The sequence below is a fragment of the Melanotaenia boesemani genome, chromosome 23 (genome assembly GCF_017639745.1).
Source record: "Melanotaenia boesemani isolate fMelBoe1 chromosome 23, fMelBoe1.pri, whole genome shotgun sequence".
NCBI lineage: Eukaryota > Metazoa > Chordata > Actinopteri > Atheriniformes > Melanotaeniidae > Melanotaenia > Melanotaenia boesemani.
Genome location: NC_055704.1, coordinates 7,429,133 through 7,452,067, shown reverse-complemented (window position 1 = coordinate 7,452,067; position 22,935 = coordinate 7,429,133). Strand labels below are relative to the sequence as shown.

At 38.1% G+C, this 22,935-nt stretch overlaps 1 protein-coding gene across 1 annotated transcript in view; it reads right to left on the bottom strand.

Moving 5' to 3' along the window:
- Positions 1 to 22,935, bottom strand: part of LOC121634490 (thyrotropin-releasing hormone-degrading ectoenzyme-like) — a 290,942-nt gene that overhangs the window by 39,804 nt on the left and 228,203 nt on the right. The window contains exons 11-16 of the mRNA XM_041977162.1: positions 21,504 to 21,592; positions 18,569 to 18,702; positions 18,372 to 18,427; positions 2,989 to 3,136; positions 2,757 to 2,860; positions 1,879 to 1,986 (exon numbers count right to left, since the gene is read on the bottom strand). Of these exons, the coding sequence (XP_041833096.1) occupies positions 1,879 to 1,986; positions 2,757 to 2,860; positions 2,989 to 3,136; positions 18,372 to 18,427; positions 18,569 to 18,702; positions 21,504 to 21,592 (639 nt within the window). The remainder of the gene's footprint in view (positions 1 to 1,878; positions 1,987 to 2,756; positions 2,861 to 2,988; positions 3,137 to 18,371; positions 18,428 to 18,568; positions 18,703 to 21,503; positions 21,593 to 22,935) is intronic.

Here is a 22,935-nt window from a genome sequence, read left to right as displayed (position 1 = left end):
CTTCCTCCGAGCTACAGCTACAGCTGCCTCTAATATATTGAAAAAGCATTACTCATGCAGCCATGACTTTTGGTTTTGGTTGGGATGGAGGTAGTCATATGATTTTCCCTTTTGAAGTGCAGGAACGAGCATAATGCCCTGCATGTAGGGCACCATGGGGCAGCGTGGGGGCACCAAAATGCTTGTCTGCTGAGGGCATCCTAATGGCTAGCAGCGGCCCTGTGCAGGAACCAGTACAAACCTGCATGGTTTCTTTCTAATTTAAAAGTCTGCAGTTTGGAAACTTCTAGCAACAGAAATGAAAATGCTTAACATAGTTGGAAGATTTAAATCTCAGATGAAAACTGTGATTGAAACAAAGAAATCCATCATCATTGGGTTATCCAGGTGTCAGTAATGTACTAGTTTATATTTCTCACTTCACAGAATGTTTTTATTTCCCTTCCTTTAGTTTGGTTGTATTATTTAATGTTTTTTGTTTCGTCGATGTGCTTTTATTTAGTGTCTGAGTTTAACCAGAGACAAGGTCTACAAATTAGCCATAATTATTATATAAACTGCAATGGTGGAATTTTTCCAAACATTTCTAACGTCTTGTCCCCATAAATAATTGCAAGAAATTTGCCCTTCTTTTTCCTCTCGGGAACATCATGTGGTACTGCCATCCCTATGCCCATTACAATCTCAGTCCAGGCTGTTCTACCAAATACTATTAGAGCACACATCTCGACCTTCATGAATCTCTTAAAGATTCATCCCCTTGGAGAACACCACCACACGAATCAGCTTGTTTCACTTGCAATTCTGAATGGGTTCTACTTGCTCTCTGTCACTTGAATGGATTTAAATTGATTTACAACTCAGTGTATGGACCAGGTTTCTGACTGCACTGGGGCATGATGTTTGATCAGCTGCAAGACGATTTGGATAAAAGGGTCTGGTAAAAGGCTAAATGTAATATAAATGGATTATTAACAGATGGGACTGAGGTGCAGCTGAAGAGGTTTCCTTGACCTCTGAATAATGCATTGTTCAACAGATTTTTTATGCAGTACAAATCATTGCTAGAGGCAGATAGTGGATACAATGTGCTAGAATATTCCTATGTGGTTGCATTCAAGGTTGATCGTGTTTAGCAGAAATGACTTATATATAACTTAACAAAAATTTTTTAGTTTAATCAAATTTTTAGTGTTTTCATTGTGCATTTTCAATAGTATTTTATTTAAACATTAGCATAAAACCTACACAGAAAAAATGAGAGAAATGTGCTGTAAGAGTTTTATTAGATGAAATATTTTTATAGCGCAGTAATCCACTTTCTCTTCCTTTACGGCTTAGTTTTGCTTTCACAGTTCCAAGTTTAAATGACAAATTTGGGTTTAATACTTTGAGCCTTGCTTTGTTCCAACATTTTATTTAAGGCATGAGTTTAAACCTTTGAAAGAAATAGAAACAATAAACTGTGCAAACGAGCACTTTAATAAGCCAACTGCCAGATAAGAAAATATCCTAAATTCCTGGCACAGACCGACTTTCAAGCACAATCCACAAATTCTACACAGCGAAGGTCACAACTTTGAGAAGCCCATTTCAGAAGCTTCATGTTAATCTTCTTGATCAGTTCCAAAACCAGTGCTGATGTGTATTTGGGGTCATTGTTGGAGCCCAAAGCTTTCCCTCTGGCAGTACAAGAGCCCCAGAGCCTGGTACTACCAGTTCATGTACTACTAAAAACTGACATTGTTTTGAAATGTCTCCAAGTGATATTTATGACTTGTGTAGATTTATGTAATTTTTCCATTTTAGTCCTCATATCCACAGTGAACAAGTATAACTTGTGATCAGAGTTGCGTATACGGGTTTGGTGTTTTGTACCTGTTCTTGTTGCTGGAGATCCAATCAGAGATGTAGCCGACTGCTTGACGGTGGCACTGTTTGTTGCCGAAGCTACAAGCTAACATGATGAGCTCCCTCTGCAACTCTCTAAAATGAAACACAAAGGAGAGAAGAGTTCTTCAGTCTATCATTTGATACTCAAAGGAACAACTTATGATTTAACAAGATGGCAAATATGACCAAATCCTAGTACCCTCCTTGGCCCTACTCCTCTGTTTTCCAAGGTATCACTTTTCTTTCAGGGATCAAGAAGTAGTGATAGCCTTTCAAGCTAGTCATTGAGGACCATTGGGATAAGTAAATGACCAGTGCTCCTTGATGTCCAACTAAAAAAGGACACCTACTAATCCTACAAGAATGAGAATGAAGGGGAGGGAAATGGGATTAGGCATTGGTCTCTTTGCTAACAAAGCATCCAGTGTAAACTGAACTAAATGTGATAAGGCTCATTTTTCATTATCAATGGAGCTAGAGTAGGGGTTTATTCTGCCTCCTTCCTTTGAGCTAAGCTCTGCTAAGCACATTTAATCTATCCTCAACAAAGAAGAGTAAGATTTCCATCTGACTTTGAGTAAGATGGGAATCCAACGTATATCTGTAGAGACAGTCAGGGAGCCAAATATCTGTCAAACATTATTCAGTCTGTCTCAACAGCTGGAGAAAATAAATCTGATCTCTTCAGGAGCGTGACAGAAAGGAAAATGAGACAGATAAGCTACAGAAATATAGAACTTTCTGTTGAAATGGGATTGTTCCAGTGAATGAACAGCTGTTAAATGGGGGGTTATCATCTACTGATTATTTTGCATGCAAGATTGGGTTAATACTAACAAAGTGTTAGAGTGTGTGTTTCATACTCAGTTTGGTAGGATGATTGCAGGATGTTGCCCTCAGTTCCGGGGCCATTGGTTGGCCAGCCCATCTGATGGTACCGTGACGCAACCTGCTTCAGCACATAGTCCTGTTACCACAAGGACACACAAGTTACTGAAGGGTTCATTAACACCCAGCTGTCACTGCTAATGAGACATTTTATTCAGCTAACATGAAGCCGTTATTGATTGAGATTGTGATGGAGTGGTTGTTTACACTGAACAGCCTGTATTCGTCTGTGCGGTCCAGCAGTTTATCCAGCTGGTAGAGCGCTCGACTGGCAGCGTGCCACGGTAGAAAGGATGTTTCCTCTGGTAAATATCCAATCAGCTGCAAGGGAACGCCTTGTGGGAGGTACCCTGCCCTGGAGAAAGAGAGGGAGCAGAAGAGAAATGTTTGAGATCTCAAGATTTGGAGCATCACTCCAAAAAAATGGGACAAATTCCATACCTACTGGTTAAAAACAGCTGGTAACAACACACTGTTCAGGACCATTTATGTTGCAGTATCATCTGCTACTGGAATACAGTATGGCTTCAAAGGTACATTGCATATATGTTTGAATTTGCAACTGGTATGAATAAAATGTTTACTGAAGCAGGTGAGAAAGAGGTACAGAGGTAGGTGGGGAGGCAAGTAGGAAGGTGGGTGCAGAGACAGGTAGAAGAAGTAGGAAATCAAGTGGGGACACATGTTGGAAAGCAGATGGGAAGGCAGGTAAAGAGGCAGGTGGGATTCAATACTCAGTTGTGACTTGGGCTACGTAATAATTTATTAAGGAACAGTATGGCATATTGATATTTTTACCCCACCTTCACATAATATTACACAGGCATTAAACCTTAACTTAAAATGCTTCATTTAAGGTTCTCTTAAGTTGGTGAATTTACAGTAACTAATGGATTTCTTATCCTGTGTAATTAAAGAGCATATCTGTAATAATAATTGCACTGTAGTAAATATATGGCTAAGCTAATCTGTCTTCCTGTCTGGACAATATTCATTTGGAACAAACAACAGTTGTTTCAAACTCAGATTTTTAATCCGTGCTGCATTGATACTACAAATACATGTTGATAATAGATTTTTAAAAACACTCATCTTCCAGGGGCCTCTGAGGGAGAATTTTCTGTCCAAATGTCAAAATCAAACTTACAGCCTTGACTAAAAATAGATAATCTAAATAAGAAAAAGAACAGAACAACAGAGCTTGTGTTTTTGTTTTTTTTATCTGTTTGATATTCTGTATGTGTTTTTCAATACTCAAACTTCTTCTGTGTACTGGTACGACTCAGAGAGCTGCATTCAGGGCCATGAAGTCAATATTCTGATGTAGATGTGATTTTGATCCCTCAGGGGTAAGCCCCCCAGTTGCTCTAGTGGGTGTGAATAAACCTCAGCAGAAACACATTAAAAGAAACTTGGCCTCTAAATGCCACAGAGGCTATTTAGTAGCCGAGTTACATCCACAGTCTCATGAATATTAACAAGCTTCCTTTGTGCATCCATTAACATTCATGATGTTTTTTTTTTTTTTTTTTGGAGATGGGGTAGGCTCACCTGCTTCCTGCACCGACCTTCAGTCCCACCCAAAGCTAATGAATATTAATGAAGTGGTGCGGTCGAGGACGGAAAGTGAACTCAGGGAGGTGATATTAGCTTTATTCTGACTATTGATGTTTAGCAAGACAAAAGTGATGGATGAGAAGGTATTGCAGAGACTTCGTAGTGACTGAGGCTGCACAGCGATATTTATTGAAGAGCTCTGAGTCAAAGTGAAACACACAGAGGAGGTGAAAGGGATCATGGATCTCCTGAAATGTTATTTTTTATTTTCAAACTTTCAGAAACAGACACATTTACAGAGACCGACTTCTTCATAAAATTAAAATGTTTGAGATAAGACTAAGTCTCTGAGCACCAGTGAAAACTCATCATTTTATCATAACCTGCCTCATATCCAGTCACCAATCATTTCCATTCCCATCATGCACCTGGCCTCTTAGACATTACCATAATCCATCCAGCCTGCAGAGGTTTCCTGTTTACAACACTCTGAAACACTTATGGGATTTTACATGACGGAATAGGGAGAAATGGCTGTAACCATGGCAACCCTTGCCAACCATTTATCCATTTTTTCCACCTATATTTGTCCCTCAGCATTTTCCATGTTATCAAACACCATCCATCATCTATCAGCTCGTATTAGCTTTCAGACATGCATGCATCACACCTCAGCTGTACTGTCTGCATGTGAATTATTATCTTTGCAAAGGATGATGATGAATATATTTCCTCAACTACATGTCGCTGAATGAAGAAAAAAAAAACTAAGAGATGTATGTCAGTCAAACTTTGTGTTATTGTTAGAAAAAGAAAGTTAGATGCTTGTGAACCACAAAGGTACCATGTTTAAGGGAGTTTTTGTAAAAAGGAACAGGAACATTCCATGTATACTCGACTGGAATAGGATCTTGGAAGGTTTTTGGAGCCCTGATATACATGTTGAGATCTCTGTAGCAACATGTTGTCCAGCTGCCCTGCCAGCGGTAGGATAGCTGGAGCTGATTGTACAGAGAAGAATGCTGCACAAGCTGGTGAACATAATGGACAAGTCCCATACAACACAGTGATAAAACTAAATGGTCTCAGACAGAGACTGCTTCAGGTCTACTAAAACTCAGAAAGACACAGGTCATTACTGGCAGCAGCCATAACCTACAAAACAAGAACTTAAACGGATATTTATACATCTTCAATTACTATTAATTTATATTAACGTCATGGGGTTGATGTCAGCGTTACAAACATCGAGTGAGCAATTTAAGATGATGCAGGCATGCAGTCTCCATATCAACTTCTGTCAACAGACTTCACACTATACACCAGGGATCCTCAATCCTGGTCCTTGAGGGCCGTGTCCTGCAGGTTTTAGAAGTTTTCCTGCAGCACCACACCTGATTCATGTTCAGACTTATGCATAGTTTGATGTCCAATTTCTTTCTGAAGTGAATTGTTTAGCTCTAACAGTTTAGCAACTAACAGATGAAAATCTGTTTGTTGTTAAAGAAATAAAAACAAAACAAACAAACAAACAAAAAAAAAAAAACAAGCTACAGTGAATGCAGCATGATTTAAGGAGAAATGGGGATGCAGGATTATTCTACTCTGAACTAATCCATTCTTAAAAACACTCAACTCAACTTTATTTGTAAAGTACTTAAACACAACAGGAGCTGAAACAAAGTGTTGTACACAAACAAAACAATTTTAAAACAGAAAAAAACTATTTAAAAAAAAAAAAGCTAAAACACAAAATACAAAAAATTATAATACAAGATAAAACCAGTAAAAGAAGGAAAATAAGAACGATAAAATAGGAGTCTCATGCTGGGGCGAAGGCAATGGCATAAAATGATTTTTATACAGTTCTGCCAGAGGTTTTTCCTTCCTGTTGAACGGGGAGTTTTTTTCATTTCCACTGTCACTCCATGCAGCTCAGGATGGGTACTGGATCAAAGGTGATTTTCAAAGCAATCTGTTGGTTTTCATTAACTGGGCTATTATTTATTATGGACTGGCTCAAACTGATTGTCTATAAACTGCCCTGAGATGACGCTGCTGTGAATTGGCACAATACAAATAAAGCTGAATTGAAATAATAATGGACAGTGATGGCGATTCTCTAATGTGCAGAAGGGAAGCGTTCCAGAGCTTTGGAGCAGTGACTACAAAGGCTCTGACCCCTCTGAGCTTCTGCCTAGACATCGGTTTCTCCAGAGGGAGCTGATCAGCTGATCTGATGTTCTGGGCTTTCAAATAGGGAGGGAGCAGCTTAGAGCGGGTAGGGTGAGATCATTTAATCCTTTAAAAACAAAAGAATCTCTAAATGAACCCTACAATGTCCAGGCACCCAGCGATGCTAAATTCTGCGTCATCTGGTCTCTTTTACGCACTTCAACCAGGAGACTGACTGACTCCAAAATAAAAGGACAACTGGTAATTCTGGTAAACAACCTTAACCTCGATTTTCCAAGAGGGACATCCAGTTAAGGATACAACGTACATCTATTACTACATCAATGTTAATGAGAGGTAATAATTGGACATTCAGTCAGCAGTACTTAAACATGAGGCAACACAGGCAAATGTGCTGGCATGCAAATTTAGCATGTGCTTTTATAATGCTAAAATTGCGTTGTTTAAAGCTTTTTCCACATCTCTGTGTGCTGCTCACTTCTAGTGCAGCTATAGTAAAGCTAAATTTGATCCTCTGTAAGTTGCATTTAATGAAGCACTTTGAAGTTTACTGAAGGTCCGTCGACAGACGAGTGGCAGTCAGCTGTTTGTGCAGAACGCTGTGCCCACCTTACATGCTGCTCTTTGAAATTTTGTATAAATTCATTATAAGATTGGAGGATTCTAAAAATGATGTTATTATGGTTTTAACAATGCCTAAGAAGAGCAGTGTACGATATAACTCTGGACTCTGGAGGCACGGGAGAAAGTAGATATAATTTATAGTCTTTCTGTATTGCCTTTTTGTTTTTGTGTATTTTTTTTTTCTTTTTCTTTTTATATGGACCAAATTGTGAGTCTGACAAAAACTGAATTGAATTAAATGTTCCAGAGATCAGAAACAAGGCAATTTTGTTCCCTGAACATGTTTACCCCCTACCTGTCTCTCGGTTTTATTTTCCCTGATAACTTATCTCTGTTGGATTTCAAAGGGATTCATTTTATACATCATGTTCACTGTGGCATCCTGAGGAACACCAACGATAGGCGACCTAAAATCCTCCCTTTCCTAAAAGAAATACCAGGTGTACTCATGTCAAAATATACTGGTTTTTATAACTGCCCATGGGTGGCTTGGTTAGAATATTTCTTTTTTAGTTAAAGGTCAGTGTGGCAATCAATATTTCCAGGTTCAGCTGATCCTTAAATTCTGAAAACTTCGAACATAAAACCACAACTTAAAACTCCACATCCTGGTGGTGAGGGCTTTAGCTTCATAGCCTTTACTTTAGTAAATATTATATCTTTTGAAATAATTTTACCAAAACATTTTACTTACACAACAGAAGGCAAACTTGACCCATACCAGTTTATCTTTAAGCACTGCTGTGGTACGAAGGCTGTGGCCATATTGGGTCAAAGCCAATACCGAAATACCTCTTTTAAAACTTTTCATCAGCCTTGTATGAGCTGCAAGGAGATATTTTGGTGTCACAAAGGGTCCAGGAGGAAATGAATCCCTTTTTCTCATCAGTTTTATGCAAGTTGAGTCATATTAATCACTTTTTACACCAATAACCGCTGGATAGATTCACCAAGAAAAGACATTTTTAATTAGCTGAGTGGAGTGATTCTAATATTCAAAGAAAGCTGAAGAGCTGTGTTTTGCTCACCACTGGATTCTCATAAAGTCCCTATTGTTCCTTGTCAAGAGAAAATCAGGCAGGTGTTCGTATATTAATGTTTGGGAGCATTAAAAGACCATCTGTTACCCTGAAAACCTCATAATGAAATTGTCAGCAACAATGAAAAACAAAACATTTATTTCCTCTGCTGTTGTGGGTCTTCTGGGGCCAGTAAACACATTCTTCTTCTTTTGTGTGTTTTTAATTCTGCTATCATGATTATTTTACTGTACTGTAGTCCTACACTACTCTGAAGTCAAGATTATTCCAACAAATGAAAATAAGTCAAAAAAAGTTGTGGGTCAACCGTTGCATAAACTTTATAAATCATCATAATATAATAAAAAAAACTTCAGTGAAACAAACAATTGTTTGAATTTTACCTTATAGTAACAGTTCATATCTAAAATTCAGAATTAGGATGTTTAACAGTGTTTAACAGTTATACATAGTTCTGTACTGTATTAGAAACACTGTAGTGGTACCAGGTTGGATGTTAGAAGTCACTTAAATCTCCTTTTCTTCCTCATTCTGATGCTCAGTTTAGCTTGAACCCTGTCTACATGACAAAATTTATTACTTTATGTTTCAGTAAACATTCTGTTTACATTGTGATTATTATTAATGTTGTTATCTACAGGGGTATTTTCAGCGGTTAAAATGGATTTTGACAGGTGGGTTGCGTCGCAGTAGAGAAAATTACATAAATTACTTACCGTGGACAAAATTGTTGGTACCCTTCGGTTAATGAAAGAAAAAATCAAAATGGTCAAAGAAATAACTTGAATCTGACAAAAGTAATAATAAATAAAAATTCCATGAAATTTAACCAATGAAAGTCAGACATTGCTTTTCAACCATGTTTCAACAGAATTATTAAAAAAAATAAACAGGCCTGGACAAAAATGATGGTACCCCTAGAAAGGACTGAAAACAATGTGACCAAAGGGACATGTTAATTCCAGGTGTGTCCACTGATTAGCATCACAGGTGTCTACAATCTTGTAATCAGTGGGTCTATATATAGGCTACAGGTAGTCACTGTGCTGTTTGGTGACATGGTGTGTACCACACTCAACATGGACCAGAGGAAGCAAAGGAAAGAGTTGTCTCAGGAGATTAGAAAGAAAATTATAGACAAGCATGTTAAAGGTAAAGGCTATAAGACCATCTCCAAGCAGCTTGATGTTCCTGTGACTACAGTTACGCATATTATTCAGAAATTTAAGATCCATGGGACTGTAGCCAACCTCCCTGAACGTGGCCACAGGAGGAAAATTGATGACAAATCAAAGAGACGGATAATACGAACGGTAACAAAACAGCCCAGAAAAATTTCTTAAGAGATTAAAGGTTAACTTCAAGCTCAAGGAGCATCAGTGTCAGATCGCACCATCCGTTGTTGTTTGAGCCAAAGTAGACTTAATGGTAGACGACCAAGGAGGACACCAATGTTGAAAACAAACCATAAAAAAGCCAAACTACATGTTGACAAGCCACAAATCTTCTGGGAGAATGTCCTATGGACAGATGAGACAAAAATGGAACATTTTGCCAAGGCACATCAGCTCTATGTTTACAGACGGAAAAATGAAGCATATGAAGAAAAGAAGACCGTCCCTACTGTGAAACATGGAGGAGGCTCTGTTATGTTCTGGGGCTGCTTTGCTGCATCTGGCACAGGGTGTCTTGAATCTGTGCAGGTACAATGAAATCTCAAGACTATCAAGGGATTCTAGAGAGAAATGTGCTGGCCAGTGTCAGAAAGCTTGGTCTCAGTCACAGGTCATGGGTCTTGCAACAGGACAATGACCCAAAGTATGGCTAAGAGGAAAACATTGGACTATTCTAAAGTGGCTTCTATGAGCCCTGACCTAAATCCTATTGAGCATCTTTGGAAGGAGTTGAAACATGCCGTCTGGAAAAGGCTCCCTATCAAACCTGAGACAACTGGAGCAGTTTGCTTATGAGGAGTGGCCAAAATACCTGCTGAGAGGTGCAGAAGCCTCATTAACAGTTACAGGAATCGTTTGATTGCCTCAAAAGGTTGTGCAACAAAATATTTAGTTAAGGGTACCATCATTTTTGTCCAGGCCTGTTTCATGAGTTTATTTTTTTAATAATTATGTCGAAACATGGTTGAAAAGCAATGTCTGACTTTCATTGGTTAAATTTCACAGAATTTTTTTTTACTACTTTTGTCAGATTCAAGTTATTTCTGTGACCATTTTGACTTTTTCTTTCATCAACCGAAGGGTACCAACAATTTTGTCCGTGTGTGTGTATAAGAAAGTGATACAGCCATGTATTTTAAAGAATATATTATAGAAATATAAAACAGTATTCTATACATATGCATATGTCAAAACAATCTAAAGTAAATTATGATTAAGAAATGAAGACACATGTCTGTAGAAGTAAAATATTTTATGTAAAAACATGTTACACTTTTCTTAATGTATGAGAAGGTGGTAATGGAAAAAAAATTCAGAATATTTTTATTGTTATATAATTGTTCATACCTTGCAGAAGCACTTTTAAATCTGGCTTCATACACATTTTCACTCACTTTTTACATTTAAAAATTTATTAAGGAGAACCCTTGTTTTTCTTTCCACCACTCTGCGTTGATTACACCTGCATGTTTTAAAAGCTTAAATGCATGTGTGTGTGTGTGTGTGGTATCCCCATATGCTGCTGTTATGTGATTTAGCCTTTCAAACTTATGTCTTATTCTTTAATTTAAAGAATAATTGTTATTAATCTGCTTTTCGTACTCTGTTTTTATGTAGTTGAGCTGTAGTAACACACAAATTTCCACAGTGTGAGATTAATAAAGTTTTATCTTATTCTATTCTGTGTTTTAAAATTGATTTTTAAATAAGAATAAAAATCCATGTGATTAGATGATTACCTGTTTGTGTTAACAAGAAATTGAACAGGTGAAGCTGATAAATTGTTCAGAAACTCAACTTTCAACTCCCACAAAAAAGCCTTAAATGATATTTTGCATATCTTAGCTGGCCTCCTGTCAGTTTAATCTCAGATTTTTAGTTTATCTTTCTTCTACCCATAAATTTCAAATGGACTGGTTCCATCTTATTTAACAAATCTTGTTCATCACACCCCTGCAGAGCTGCAGTCAACTCCAGATTCAAACAAAGTGAAGATCTCATTTTAGCTGTGGCTGTCCTGAACTTTCCAAACACTGTGTAGTTTTTAGATCCATTCCAATTACAAGTTGTGTGCTGATCTTGTACTATACCGTCCGTTTATAACTATTTATTGTATTCTTCAGATTTAATTGTATTTTAGTTGTATAGTTTTGTTTTTACATGTGTTTTAGAAGTATTATTTTTTTACTTTAACCTGAAGCTCTTTACAGTAACAGTATCTCCTCAAGACAAACCTTCAAACATTACAGTGCGTGCAGAATTATTAGGCAAATGAGTATTTTGATCACATCATCCTCTTTATGCATGTTGTTCTACTCCAACCGGTACAGGCTTGAAAGCCTACTACCAATTAAGCATATCAGGTGATGTGCATCTCTGTAATGAGAAGGGGTGTGGTCTAATGACATCAACACCCTATATCAGGTGTGCATAATTATTAGGCAACTTCTATTCCTTTGGCAAAATGGGTCAGAAGAGACATTTGATGGACTCTGAAAAGTCAAAAATAGTGAGATGTCGTGCAGAGGGATGCAGTACTCTTAAAATTGCCAAGCTTTTGAGGTGTGATCATCGAACAATCAAGAGTTTCATTCAAAATAGTCAACAAGGTCGCAAAATAACTGCCCATGAACTGAGGAAAATCAAGCGTGAAGCTGCCAAGATGCCAATGGCCACCAGTTTTGCCATATTTCAGAGCTGCAACATCACTGGAGTGCCAAGAAGCACAAGGTGTGCAATACTCAGGGACATGGCCAAGGTAAGGAAGGCTGAAAAACGACCACCACTGAACAAGACACACAAGATAAAACGTCAAGACTGGGCCAAGAAATATCATAAGACTGATTTTTTTAAGGTTTAATGGACTGATGAAATGAGAGTGAGTCTTGATGGGCCAGATGGATGGGCCCGTGGCTGGATCAGTAGAGAGCTCCACTCCGACTCAGGTGCCAGCAAGGTGGAGGTGGGATACTGGTATGGGCTGGTATCATCAAAGATGAGCTTGTGGGACCTTTTCGGGTTGAGGATGGAGTCAAGCTCAACTCCCAGTCCTACTGCCAGTTTCTGGAAGACACCTTCTTCAAGCAGTGGTACAGGAAGAAGTCAGCATCGTTCAAGAAAAACATGATTTTCATGCAGGACAATGCTCCATTACACGCATCCAAGTACTCCACTGCGTGGCTGGCCAGAAAAGGTCTAAAAGAAGAAAAAATAATGACATGGCCTCCTTGTTCACCTGATCTTAACCCCAGAGAGAACCTGTGGTCCCTCATCAAATGTGAGATCTACAGGGAGGGAAAACAGTACACCTCTCTGAACAGTGTCTGGGAGGCTGTGGTTGCTGCTGCACGCAATGTTGATCGTGAACAGATCAAGACACTGACAGAATCTATGGATGTCAGGCTTTTGAGTGTCCTCGCAAAGAAAGGTGGTTATATTGGTCACTGATTTGTTTTTGTTTTGTTTTTGAATGCCAGAAATGTATATTTGTAAATTTTGAGTTGTTATATTGGTTTCCCTGGTGAAAATAAATAAGTGAAATGGGTATATATTTGGTTTTTGTTAAGTTTCCTACTAATTATGCACAGTAATAGTCACCTGCACACACAGAAATATCCTCCTAAGATACTAAAACTAAAAAAGCCCCCCTCCAACTTCCAAAAATATTCAGCTTTGATATTTATGAGTCTTTTGTGTTCATTGCGAACATAGTAGTTGTTCAATAATAAAATTAATCCTCAAAAATACAACTTGCCTAATAATTCTGCACACCCTGTAATAGAAATAGAAAATAGAAATAGAAATAGAAAAAAACTCTAAAAAGTATGTAATTAGATCTATTTTGTGTCATTTATCCAAAATGTTCAAACATACCAACCAAACTCTGACATTTAGAGGGAAATGGTGGAAAGTGACGTGTTTGTACAGTCGATTTTCAATTTTCCAGTGTGTGTCTTTGTGCGCGTCTCCTGTGTTGTCGTCCTAACGAGCTCATTAACTCTTTAACATCGTTAAGGGCCAGTTAATTGTTTGTCCATTAGCCATTAGCAAGGCTCAGTGGAGAGCCAACAAGAGGTTTCTGTGATCTCACACACACACACACAGCAAGAAAAAGAGGCGACATCCATCACTGTTAAACCGCACAGTCAGAGACACTGCCATTTATTACTGCTAGACTAGCTTTACACACACACACACACACACACACAGTGTTTCTGCCTCCAATTGGCCTTTATTGCCATGTAGATCGCTCTGGTTTCAGTCAATCGAACTGTGAGCGGACAGGGAATCAGTGAAACTGAAATTAATCCTGAGATTAAATATCTTTCACAGAGTAATCAGTCCAGCGAGCAGAAATGCTGAAATAACATCTTTATAAATAAAGGAGGGCAGCAGTTTCTGCTGGTGTGCAGCCGAAATAAGGATGATCCCCATCTCCGTCTTTTGACCTGACATTGGTAAAAATTAATGAGACGATGGGATGACAGATGATTTATTACCCGCCGAGGAGTTTATCCAATCTTTAATTTCATTTTCATATTCTGATGATCAATTCTAGCAGAAATAAAACCACTGAACTCACCACAACAGTAATCAGTACTGGATTGATAAAATAAGGGGAGGGCTTGCTGCACTTACAGCAAAGATTCACCTGAATCATCAGCATAGAGGGAAACTTCCACAGCTGATAACATAAAAAATTAAATCAGCCTCTGTGTAAGTAGTAGCAGGTGAAAATGGGATGATCAAACCATGGTAATGAATTACAAAGTAAACTGTCTAATGTCCCCAAACAGTGTTTGTTTCAAACTTGTTTTCTGACTAACATTCTGTGCAATTCATCTAAAGATTGAAATAAAATCAGACTAAATCTAAATGATAAAAGCCCAGCGGTAGTTTGCCACCATGCAAGGGGAGCTCCACACTGCATGTAATAAATGACTATTTAATATTCTTAAGTATAATTATGCACATGTAGGGATTTGGTGAATGAATCTATTCCCAATCACTTATATGCACCGAATTTTACAAGAGAAACCTTCGTGAATTTGTTTACACAGTTTCTCTCTGAAGGTCCCACCTCAGCGTTTCAATCAGGTTGAGGTCTGGACTTAGACTGGATCATGTCTAAACCTTCATTTTTTCCTTTTTCAGTCATGTATGATTTCAGGTATAGAAAAGTGCTATATAAATACAGACCATTTACCATTCATTTACCATTCTGGTGTAGATTTGCTGCTGTTTGGGATCATTGTCCTTTTGCATGAGACAGTATCAGCCAAGCTTTAGCTGTCAGACAGATGGACTTACATCTGACTCTGGAATACTTTGGTATCCAGAGGAGTTCATGGTCCACTCAATGACTGCAAAGTGTGCAGTTCCTGTGGCTGCAGAACAAACCCAGATCATCATCCCTCCACCACCGTGCTGACATTTAGTATGAGGTTTTTGTGTTGATATGCTGAGTCTGGTTTTTGTTCATTATGACCAATCATCCCCACTTTGGTCTGGTCTGTCCAAAGGACATTGTTCCAGAAGTCTTGTGGTTTGTTCAGATGCATCTTTGCTAGCCTGAGCCAAGCTGCCATCTTCTTTTTAGAGAGAGGAGAGGATTTCTCCTGGAACCCTTCCAAAAAAGCCATACTTGTTCAGTCGTTTTCTAACTGGACTGTCATGAACCTGAAAATTTAACATACTAACTGAGGTCTGGAGAGTCTGAGATGTAGCTCCTTTCTGCAGTTTCTCTGAGCATTGTATTCACATTTTTTATGTGGTGCCAGATATTCCCTCGGTGAACAACAAAAACTTACAAAAATCATACACCAATGTTTTTTTTTTTTTTTTTAATTTTCTTTAAAAAGAAGGAGTCGCTCAAATGTGCTAAACTGTCAATCAATTTAACATCGTCAGTCGATTTTTTGTATTTTATTACTTAAAATTATTAGCATACCATAATGTGCCTTAATTTGAGTGGAATGACCTGATGTAAGAAGAGATGGTCTGATGTACTCAGTTCCATGGTATAAGAGCTGATACAAGGCTTGATGAGGTGAGGTTATCAGAGGACAACTGCAGTTTACACACACACACGCACACACCTAGAAAAGAGAAGCCTGTCAGCCTAACCAATCAGAACCAGTCCTGTGATTAGAAAGAACAGTGTGGATGGTGTGCAGGAGATAGATAAGACACAGCAAGTGATTAGGAGGAAACACTGTTTCTTCACTATCGCCAGGTAGTAAGGCAGAAGATGACAGGCAGAGTAGGTGTGTTCTCTTTAGGCTGCTCTTATCAGCCAGGGGTGTGGACACACTCGTGCTCCAACGAATGGAGAGCTGAGTCTAAACCATGGCCAGTCCCCAACAGTTTAGTCCAAGTCCTTAGTTTTACTATAATCACCATCCATGCGTCATTTTCAATATAAGATCTGTATTCTTTCATTGTTCTGGATCCACATCTGGGAGGTTGAGATCAGATCAACCAAACAGACGTGGACCCTCATGTAGGAGTGTAGTTGATCCCCCCCCAAATAAAATGTTAACCTGAGTAATATTCCAAATCTTAGTCATCATTTCTGCACAAGAATTCCCATAACACCTTTAACCCTTTAAACGCCAGTTTTTCTTATTTTATGATTAGGTATTCATTACAAAAGAAAAGGAAAAAAAACCAATAAACATTTCTTTATTGTCCATCCGTAATGGAGTAAGGAATTTACTTTTTTCAGTAACTGGTAATTTATTTAATTCCCCTTCATATCTTTAGTAGAAAAAATGCATCATAATTCAACAAATTAAAAAAACATAAAATTTGACTTTTTAAAGTAATAAGTTACCTTAATGATGCTGTAAATCTGTTAATAACTTAATAAGAGAACTACTTACTATAATTAATTTACTTTTTTCTAAGTAATGTACTAAACACTGTCATTCATTTAAAAACAAAAGACAAAACATGCATTGTTTATTATTATAATAATATTAGAAGGACTGGTGGTGATTAGAGTTTTGATATGTCAAAGAAAAGCAGCAAAACTGATTTGATGACATTAATTTTTTTTCATTAAGTAGTGTTTTATAAAAATAATTCATGTTCTGTGGATTTTTTAAAACTGAATAATTAATAATTTAAACAATTCAACAAGCATTTGAAAAGTTAAAAGTCTTAAAATGGTTGAATGTTTAGTAGATTTGAGCAGGCCTGAAGCTTTTCAAACAATTTACGAAGAAAAAAGTAGAAAACATTTTGATGTATGATGGTTTTACAGCAGCTTTTGGTGCTTGGAAATTTTTGGCAACGAAGATCACCAGAAGGTGCAAAATGTAAAAAAAAAAAAAACAAGTATAAAAGCTGTGATTGAAAAAGACTAAAAAGAAGGGTCCTTGCATAAGTTCATGCCAGTAGCTGTAACCCAATAAAAAACTAAGAAGTTGTTTAATAAGGATAAGATAAGAGTTATTCCTCAATGATGAAAACTCTTGTCCTCCAAAAAGTCTTCCTCAAAAATTTTCGAAAATAATTTATTATATTCAGAAAACAATAGTTTATTTAGGCAAACTACTTTCAAAAGACACCCATCTTCTTTCTTCGGTCTGGGTGTAATGAGAATCAATGTTACCATGGCAACAGATGCAAACTAAGGTGAGAGTTTCATCTGTTGTCAGAGCGCATATTAATGGATCTGTAGTTCCTGCTTCTGTACAGATGGAAACGTGCTGATCCAACAGACGCACACACACACACACACACACACACACACACACACACACACACTGGGGATGACTGCACAGTCGTCTCTAGCTGTTTCTCATTCAACATGACAGAGCACAGATGGCAGAGTGAGAGGGGAGACACAGGAAAGAGAAACAGAGACGGGGTAGATTGAGTTATAGAGCTGGTGTCACACTGGATTTTGGTTACAGAGCTCAAAAAGCTTCAGGCTAAACACATCGTTGTGAGAAACGACTCGGCGTGCTGCCTGCTCCGTCTGCCGCTATCTAACCCATCGCTCATTCATCAGACTTCCCGACCGGCTCAGGTTGTTGTTTGAATTTCTTTTCACACGGCTCTGGCAAATCCACTCTGAATGCAAAGGCGAGGAGCGCTCGGCTTGCAGATGAGATTCTGGGAGTAAATTTACCCCGAGCTTTGACCTGTTTCACAGCCATCCTATAACACCAGGAGGCCGAGCTGCAGCTCCCACAATCATATGCATGACAGAATGATTTTAATATCTCCTCCATTTACAGTGTTTCCATTTCATCTCTCCTCATACTTCTGCTCCACCAACATTCGCAGCAAAATACTGAACAATCTCTGACAACTACGGCAAGTCTACAAATGGAAATTTTGAACAAAGAAAACAAATAACAAGGAAAAAAAAATAATAAAAAACAGAGAAGTCAGTTTCCCTCAAAGTTTTTGTTTTGTTTCCAAATGTTCTATAAATAGAGTTTATATACAGTATATACATATATTGTGCTACATGGAAGTAAACCAACAGCAGTGAAGGACTTAGACACACACGTAATGCCTTTAAAGGGTGTTAATTCAAAGAAAGCTGCAGGTATCTCACACAGTATTTACACATCTTGTTTTGAACTGAAAAGGATAATCCAGGGCAAGGGAACACACAAACAGAAAGATTCAGGTTTCTGAAAAACCTTAGACTACCAGGCAGCAGTGCTAATCCACCATGCTGCCTTATCACTGTGGATGTGGCATCCATTGCTACTAAAGCTCCATCCCAAAGCTTCATGTAGGGATGTTAATGTGAATATGCAGAGGTGCATACGTAAATTTGGCCTTAACCAAGCTCACAATTTAAGCTTTACATGGCTGAAACTCTAATGTTAAGCCCAGAATTAAAAAATCCCAGGCTGAGACTGAAGAGAGGAGGCAAAATCCGCCTACCTCTGTTTGGTTGTAGTGAATCATTCACTCTACTCTAAAATGATCATTAGACTGTATTCACCAGGTTCGGAGGAGACTTACTCACCTGGCCAGGTTGAAGGCATCGTCAATAAGCCCTGCCCTGTTTCCGACAGAGATGATCTAGGAGGCAGAAAGAAACAACGTAGGAGTGAAAAATAGAAAGTATCAAATAAAAAAACAGAAAGTATCTTAGTCAGACATATGAGCTAATGAAAGAAATGGATGCAGATGGACAAACAAAACAGAAACAGACAGGTTTACTTGAGGATTGGTGTGCAGCTGCTGAATGAGCATTTTCCAGTTCTGGAGGTCGTAGTTCACACGAAAGTAGCCCGTTTGGTTGATGTTGCCCAGCAACCAGGTGTTGTCATTCATCCTACCAATCCTGTGAGTTTCTGAATCAAAAAACAAAGAATATTCAAACAGTATGTTAAAGGATAACATGAAATTAAAAAAAGGAATACAATCAGATATGCAGATGATACCTTGCTATTTGTTTTTTTTTTTTTTGTTGTTTTTGTTGGTTTTTTTTCCCAGCGATTTGAAAGTTCGATGAAACTGTACAACTGAAACAGTTTTTTAATCTTCAGCATCATACTGTTCTGAAGTCATAAGCTACCACAAATTTTTACATACATTGCCAAGAAAACAGGAAATAGTTATAGCAATTCAGTGAAATACATAAACATACAAAATATATTTTTACCATCAACCTCATATATCAAATAGTTTTGTGTTGAGAAAAGCTTCTACACATGCAAGTTTTTAATCACCTAGTACGCACACATCCATCCATCCATCCATCCATGTACATGTATTTAATGATTTGAATGTGTAGAAGCTTTTTGGAAAACAAAACTATTATATTTATGAGTTTTGAAGTTAAAACAATTTGTGTGAAATATTAGGAATTAGTTTGTACATTTGAAGTACTCAAAGTTACCTGGAATGATACCCAAAGTGCTTTACATTATACATCACATTTACCCACCCACTGAGCCAGGCTGCCCCGTAGTTCCAAATCATGTATTACACACACACACACACACACACACACACACACACACACACACACACACACACACACACACACACACACACAAATTATTGACTTCATTTTTCTTTCATAAGACAACAGATCTGAATGAAGGGAGAAGGATATGAAGTCCTAACCAGGTTAACAGGTTGAATGTGATGTATAATGTAAAGCGCCTTTGGTGTCATTCCAGGTACAGTAAAGCGCTATATAAATACAGGCCATTTACCATTTAACAATCGAAGCAGACAGACAACTCCACAGTTAACAGGCTAAAGAGGGAAGTCCAGCAGTCAAAAGTCACAGAAGCTCCACCAGTGCTGAGACGAGTCCACAATGCAATACTCACACCAACACGTAGACAGACGCATTCAGAATCAGGCACAGATGGCAACAGGTGACCAAACCAAGAAAAAGGTTGGCATAAGCACAGCAAAGAAACAATCTGACACAGAAATGAACTGCAGAGGCTGATGCACTGGTTTGCTTGGTGGGTGGAGACTAATGGTACACAGATGAGCTGAATTGGCTGATGAGGTAGGTGTAGCTGTGGGGAGTTACTAGCTTTCTTACATTTAAAATGATCAAGTTTTTGTTATTGGACATTATCACATCATTGGTTGTTACAATTCTTCAACATAGTCTGAACCCTCTTCTAGAGGCTTTCTGTCATTTCTTCAAGCAGCCTTCAGGAATAGTTCTCCAGGCTTCTTGAATGAATTTTCAAAGCTCTACTTTGGATGTTTCTGCCTTTTATTCTGTTTTCTGCTCTCCATCAGACCTGTTTCCACTGATCTTCAGTCCAGTTCTTGTGCCATGAGACATAACTCAGGCTTTTCATCCCATTTCCCAAAATATAAAGAAATGAGGACTGAATTAAAACCTTTTCACAGTACTGTAGGTGTTTATTGGTTGTTAATGTGCAGTTCACAGCAGGTTGTAGATGTGTAATTATAACACTGAGCATCCTAGCATATACGTTATGCCGTACTCACATCATACATGCATCTGTGTTACTTTATTTACCTAATTTATACTCCAAAAGCTTAAATGTATAGCAGTAATATATAAAAATCAGTTTTGAAATGTCTTGTGTGAGTAAAATGTCATAAGATCAATGTATGCAACAAAAAGTGGAAGAACTAAAACCATCTATAATAACCTGCCAGACGTGCTTCACCAGTGGAAGCATCATCACAGGAAAACTAGTTCTTCTGAAGTCGTGGATCTAGGTTTTGAGCTTTAGTAGAGCAGCTTGTGGGATGTTTCTAATTTATTATGGAAAACAAGGTAATAAAAATAAGGAAAGCAGCTGTTGACCCAAGTTTGACCCACTTCCTCATCTGGTTCCGCCTCGAGTGGAATCAAACAGACTCCTCTTGTTTCCACGCACCTTGCAAATCACATTAGAGCTAAAACATGACTCTCAGATTTCTGTCATCAGCTGTTAAAACACAAGTAGAGCCAACTTGATTTTCAAAGAGGAAAAAAAGAAATCACAGTTTTATTCCTTCAGAAAGGTGCCAACAGTTGCTTTTTTCCTCAGGAAAGAAACACAGATCAAGCTTAATTTTCAAAAGAAAGTGTTCTTCCTCAAAATCAGAAGCAAATTCAGCTGGATTCTCTAAAGCTGTAACTTTGAAAGGTTTGCTTCCACAAAACCCAAGAGAAAAAGCACAAACAAAACAAAAAAACAACAAAGAAAAAAACCAAGCTTCATTTAAAAAAAAGAAAAAAAAAAAAAGAAAAACTCACCTTCCCCCCCTGAACTCAACAAATGAACCAAATGTATTTTTCAGAAAACAAACCCAGGGAAAGTTTTGCTGTCTAAATAAAAAGTGAGTAACCTGTATCCCTTTAAAAAAGGGAAAATGTCCTGGGATGAACTTTATCCCGAAGAGACTTGGAGTCTGTGAAAACACAACCCTAATGATGTTTATCCCCTCCGCTGATGGAGCATCTCTCTGCACCTGTGAGCTCCAACTTTATTATTCCATTAACCACAACTCACATATGAGCAGGTAATGAGATAATTAATTTGAGATCATGAGACGGTTTTCCACAGATAAAAGCTCGTTATCTCAAGGTAACAAGATAATTAAGTCATGAGAGGAAATAAACTTTGATGGAGACGTTCAATAAATATGGAGTTGTTTCTACCTGTCTTGTTATTGATCCAGATGAGACTCTCCAAGCTGATGGTGGATGCGTTTCCCACAGCGACGGTCAACGGGACCTGCCACTGCAAACTACACAGAGAGAAAGTGATGTCAGTAATGGTCAGTGGAATTAGACAGGTTTTTAATGCCGCTGCTGTCAGGGAGAGGGTGATGATCAGCAGCCATCCCTCAGCATCAGTCAGCTGGAAATGGAGCGACACTGCTGTTGAATGAAGACAGGGTTTAATGTCTGCAGCCATCAGCGGCCATCGTCAGCTAGAGCAGCTAAAGGTTATTGTCGTTTTCAGGGAGTCAGAGAGACTGCATGTGCTGAAAGCTTTAAGTTTCACATCAGCTGTGCAGCACATGAACCCTCCGAGTTCAATTAGAGGAGGAGAAAATGAGTCTAAACTAGGTTGTTCATCGCGGTTGCTGAAATGTTGACATTCAGGAGTTAAATGTTTTTTGATTATACAGAATGATGTAAGAAGTCAGTCGGAAAAAACCAAAAAGCTCTAAGAGTAAAAAACAATTCTGATTCTCCAATCAGAAAAAGTCACAACTCACTTGTTGTTTTTTAGAACCAAGCGATTATAGTAATCATGATGACAAACTTTAGTTATATCAAACTTTTCTAAAAAAAAGCGTCACTAAGTTCTTCACACAGCAGAAAAAAAACTACTATAGAAAATTCAAATAAATTATAAAAATTTTGGTTATTTTGATTTTATTGCAATTTTTGTGTGTTTTTTAGTCACAAAGGTCACCAGAAGGTTCAAAATGCATCACCAGATTATAAAACCATGGGAGAGAAAACAGTGAATTAATATATTTGACCAAAAAGAAGAGTTCTTGCAAAACTTCATGCAACTAGCTGTAACACAGCTTGTTGTCATGGTAACATCTGCAGGACAGTTGCCCTTGAGGACCGAGGAGTTTCTGATCCCTGGTTCAGGGGCTTTGACCAGAAATAGTCTGTCATTAGTGCATAGTTTGCACTAATTTGCATAGTTTTTAGGCCTGTGCTCAAAACTTGCACAACTATAATAAAATAATCATATCTGCATCTACAGGGTCTCTTTGGCTCCGTTCACACTGCAAGAAAAACTGACTCAAACCTGACTTTTTTTATATCCATATGACCGAATCTGATCTTTTTACCACAGTCTGAACAGGACAAATCCAATTTATTCCAGTCCAAGCTGCTTTCACATGTGGTACTAGACTGGATATGAATCTGATATCTGTTCAAGTGATGCAGCTGTCACTTGAAACCTCTGTCAGATCATCGTACAACATGTAAACATCATCTCTTCAAAGTCCTACTCTGATAAAGTGAAGCAGAAATAAACGAGAGCGATCCAGGTCAGGTCTCCAAAACGGCCACTTTGCCATCCGTTCTCACTAAGGTCAAAGAAGATGGAAAAGATGTC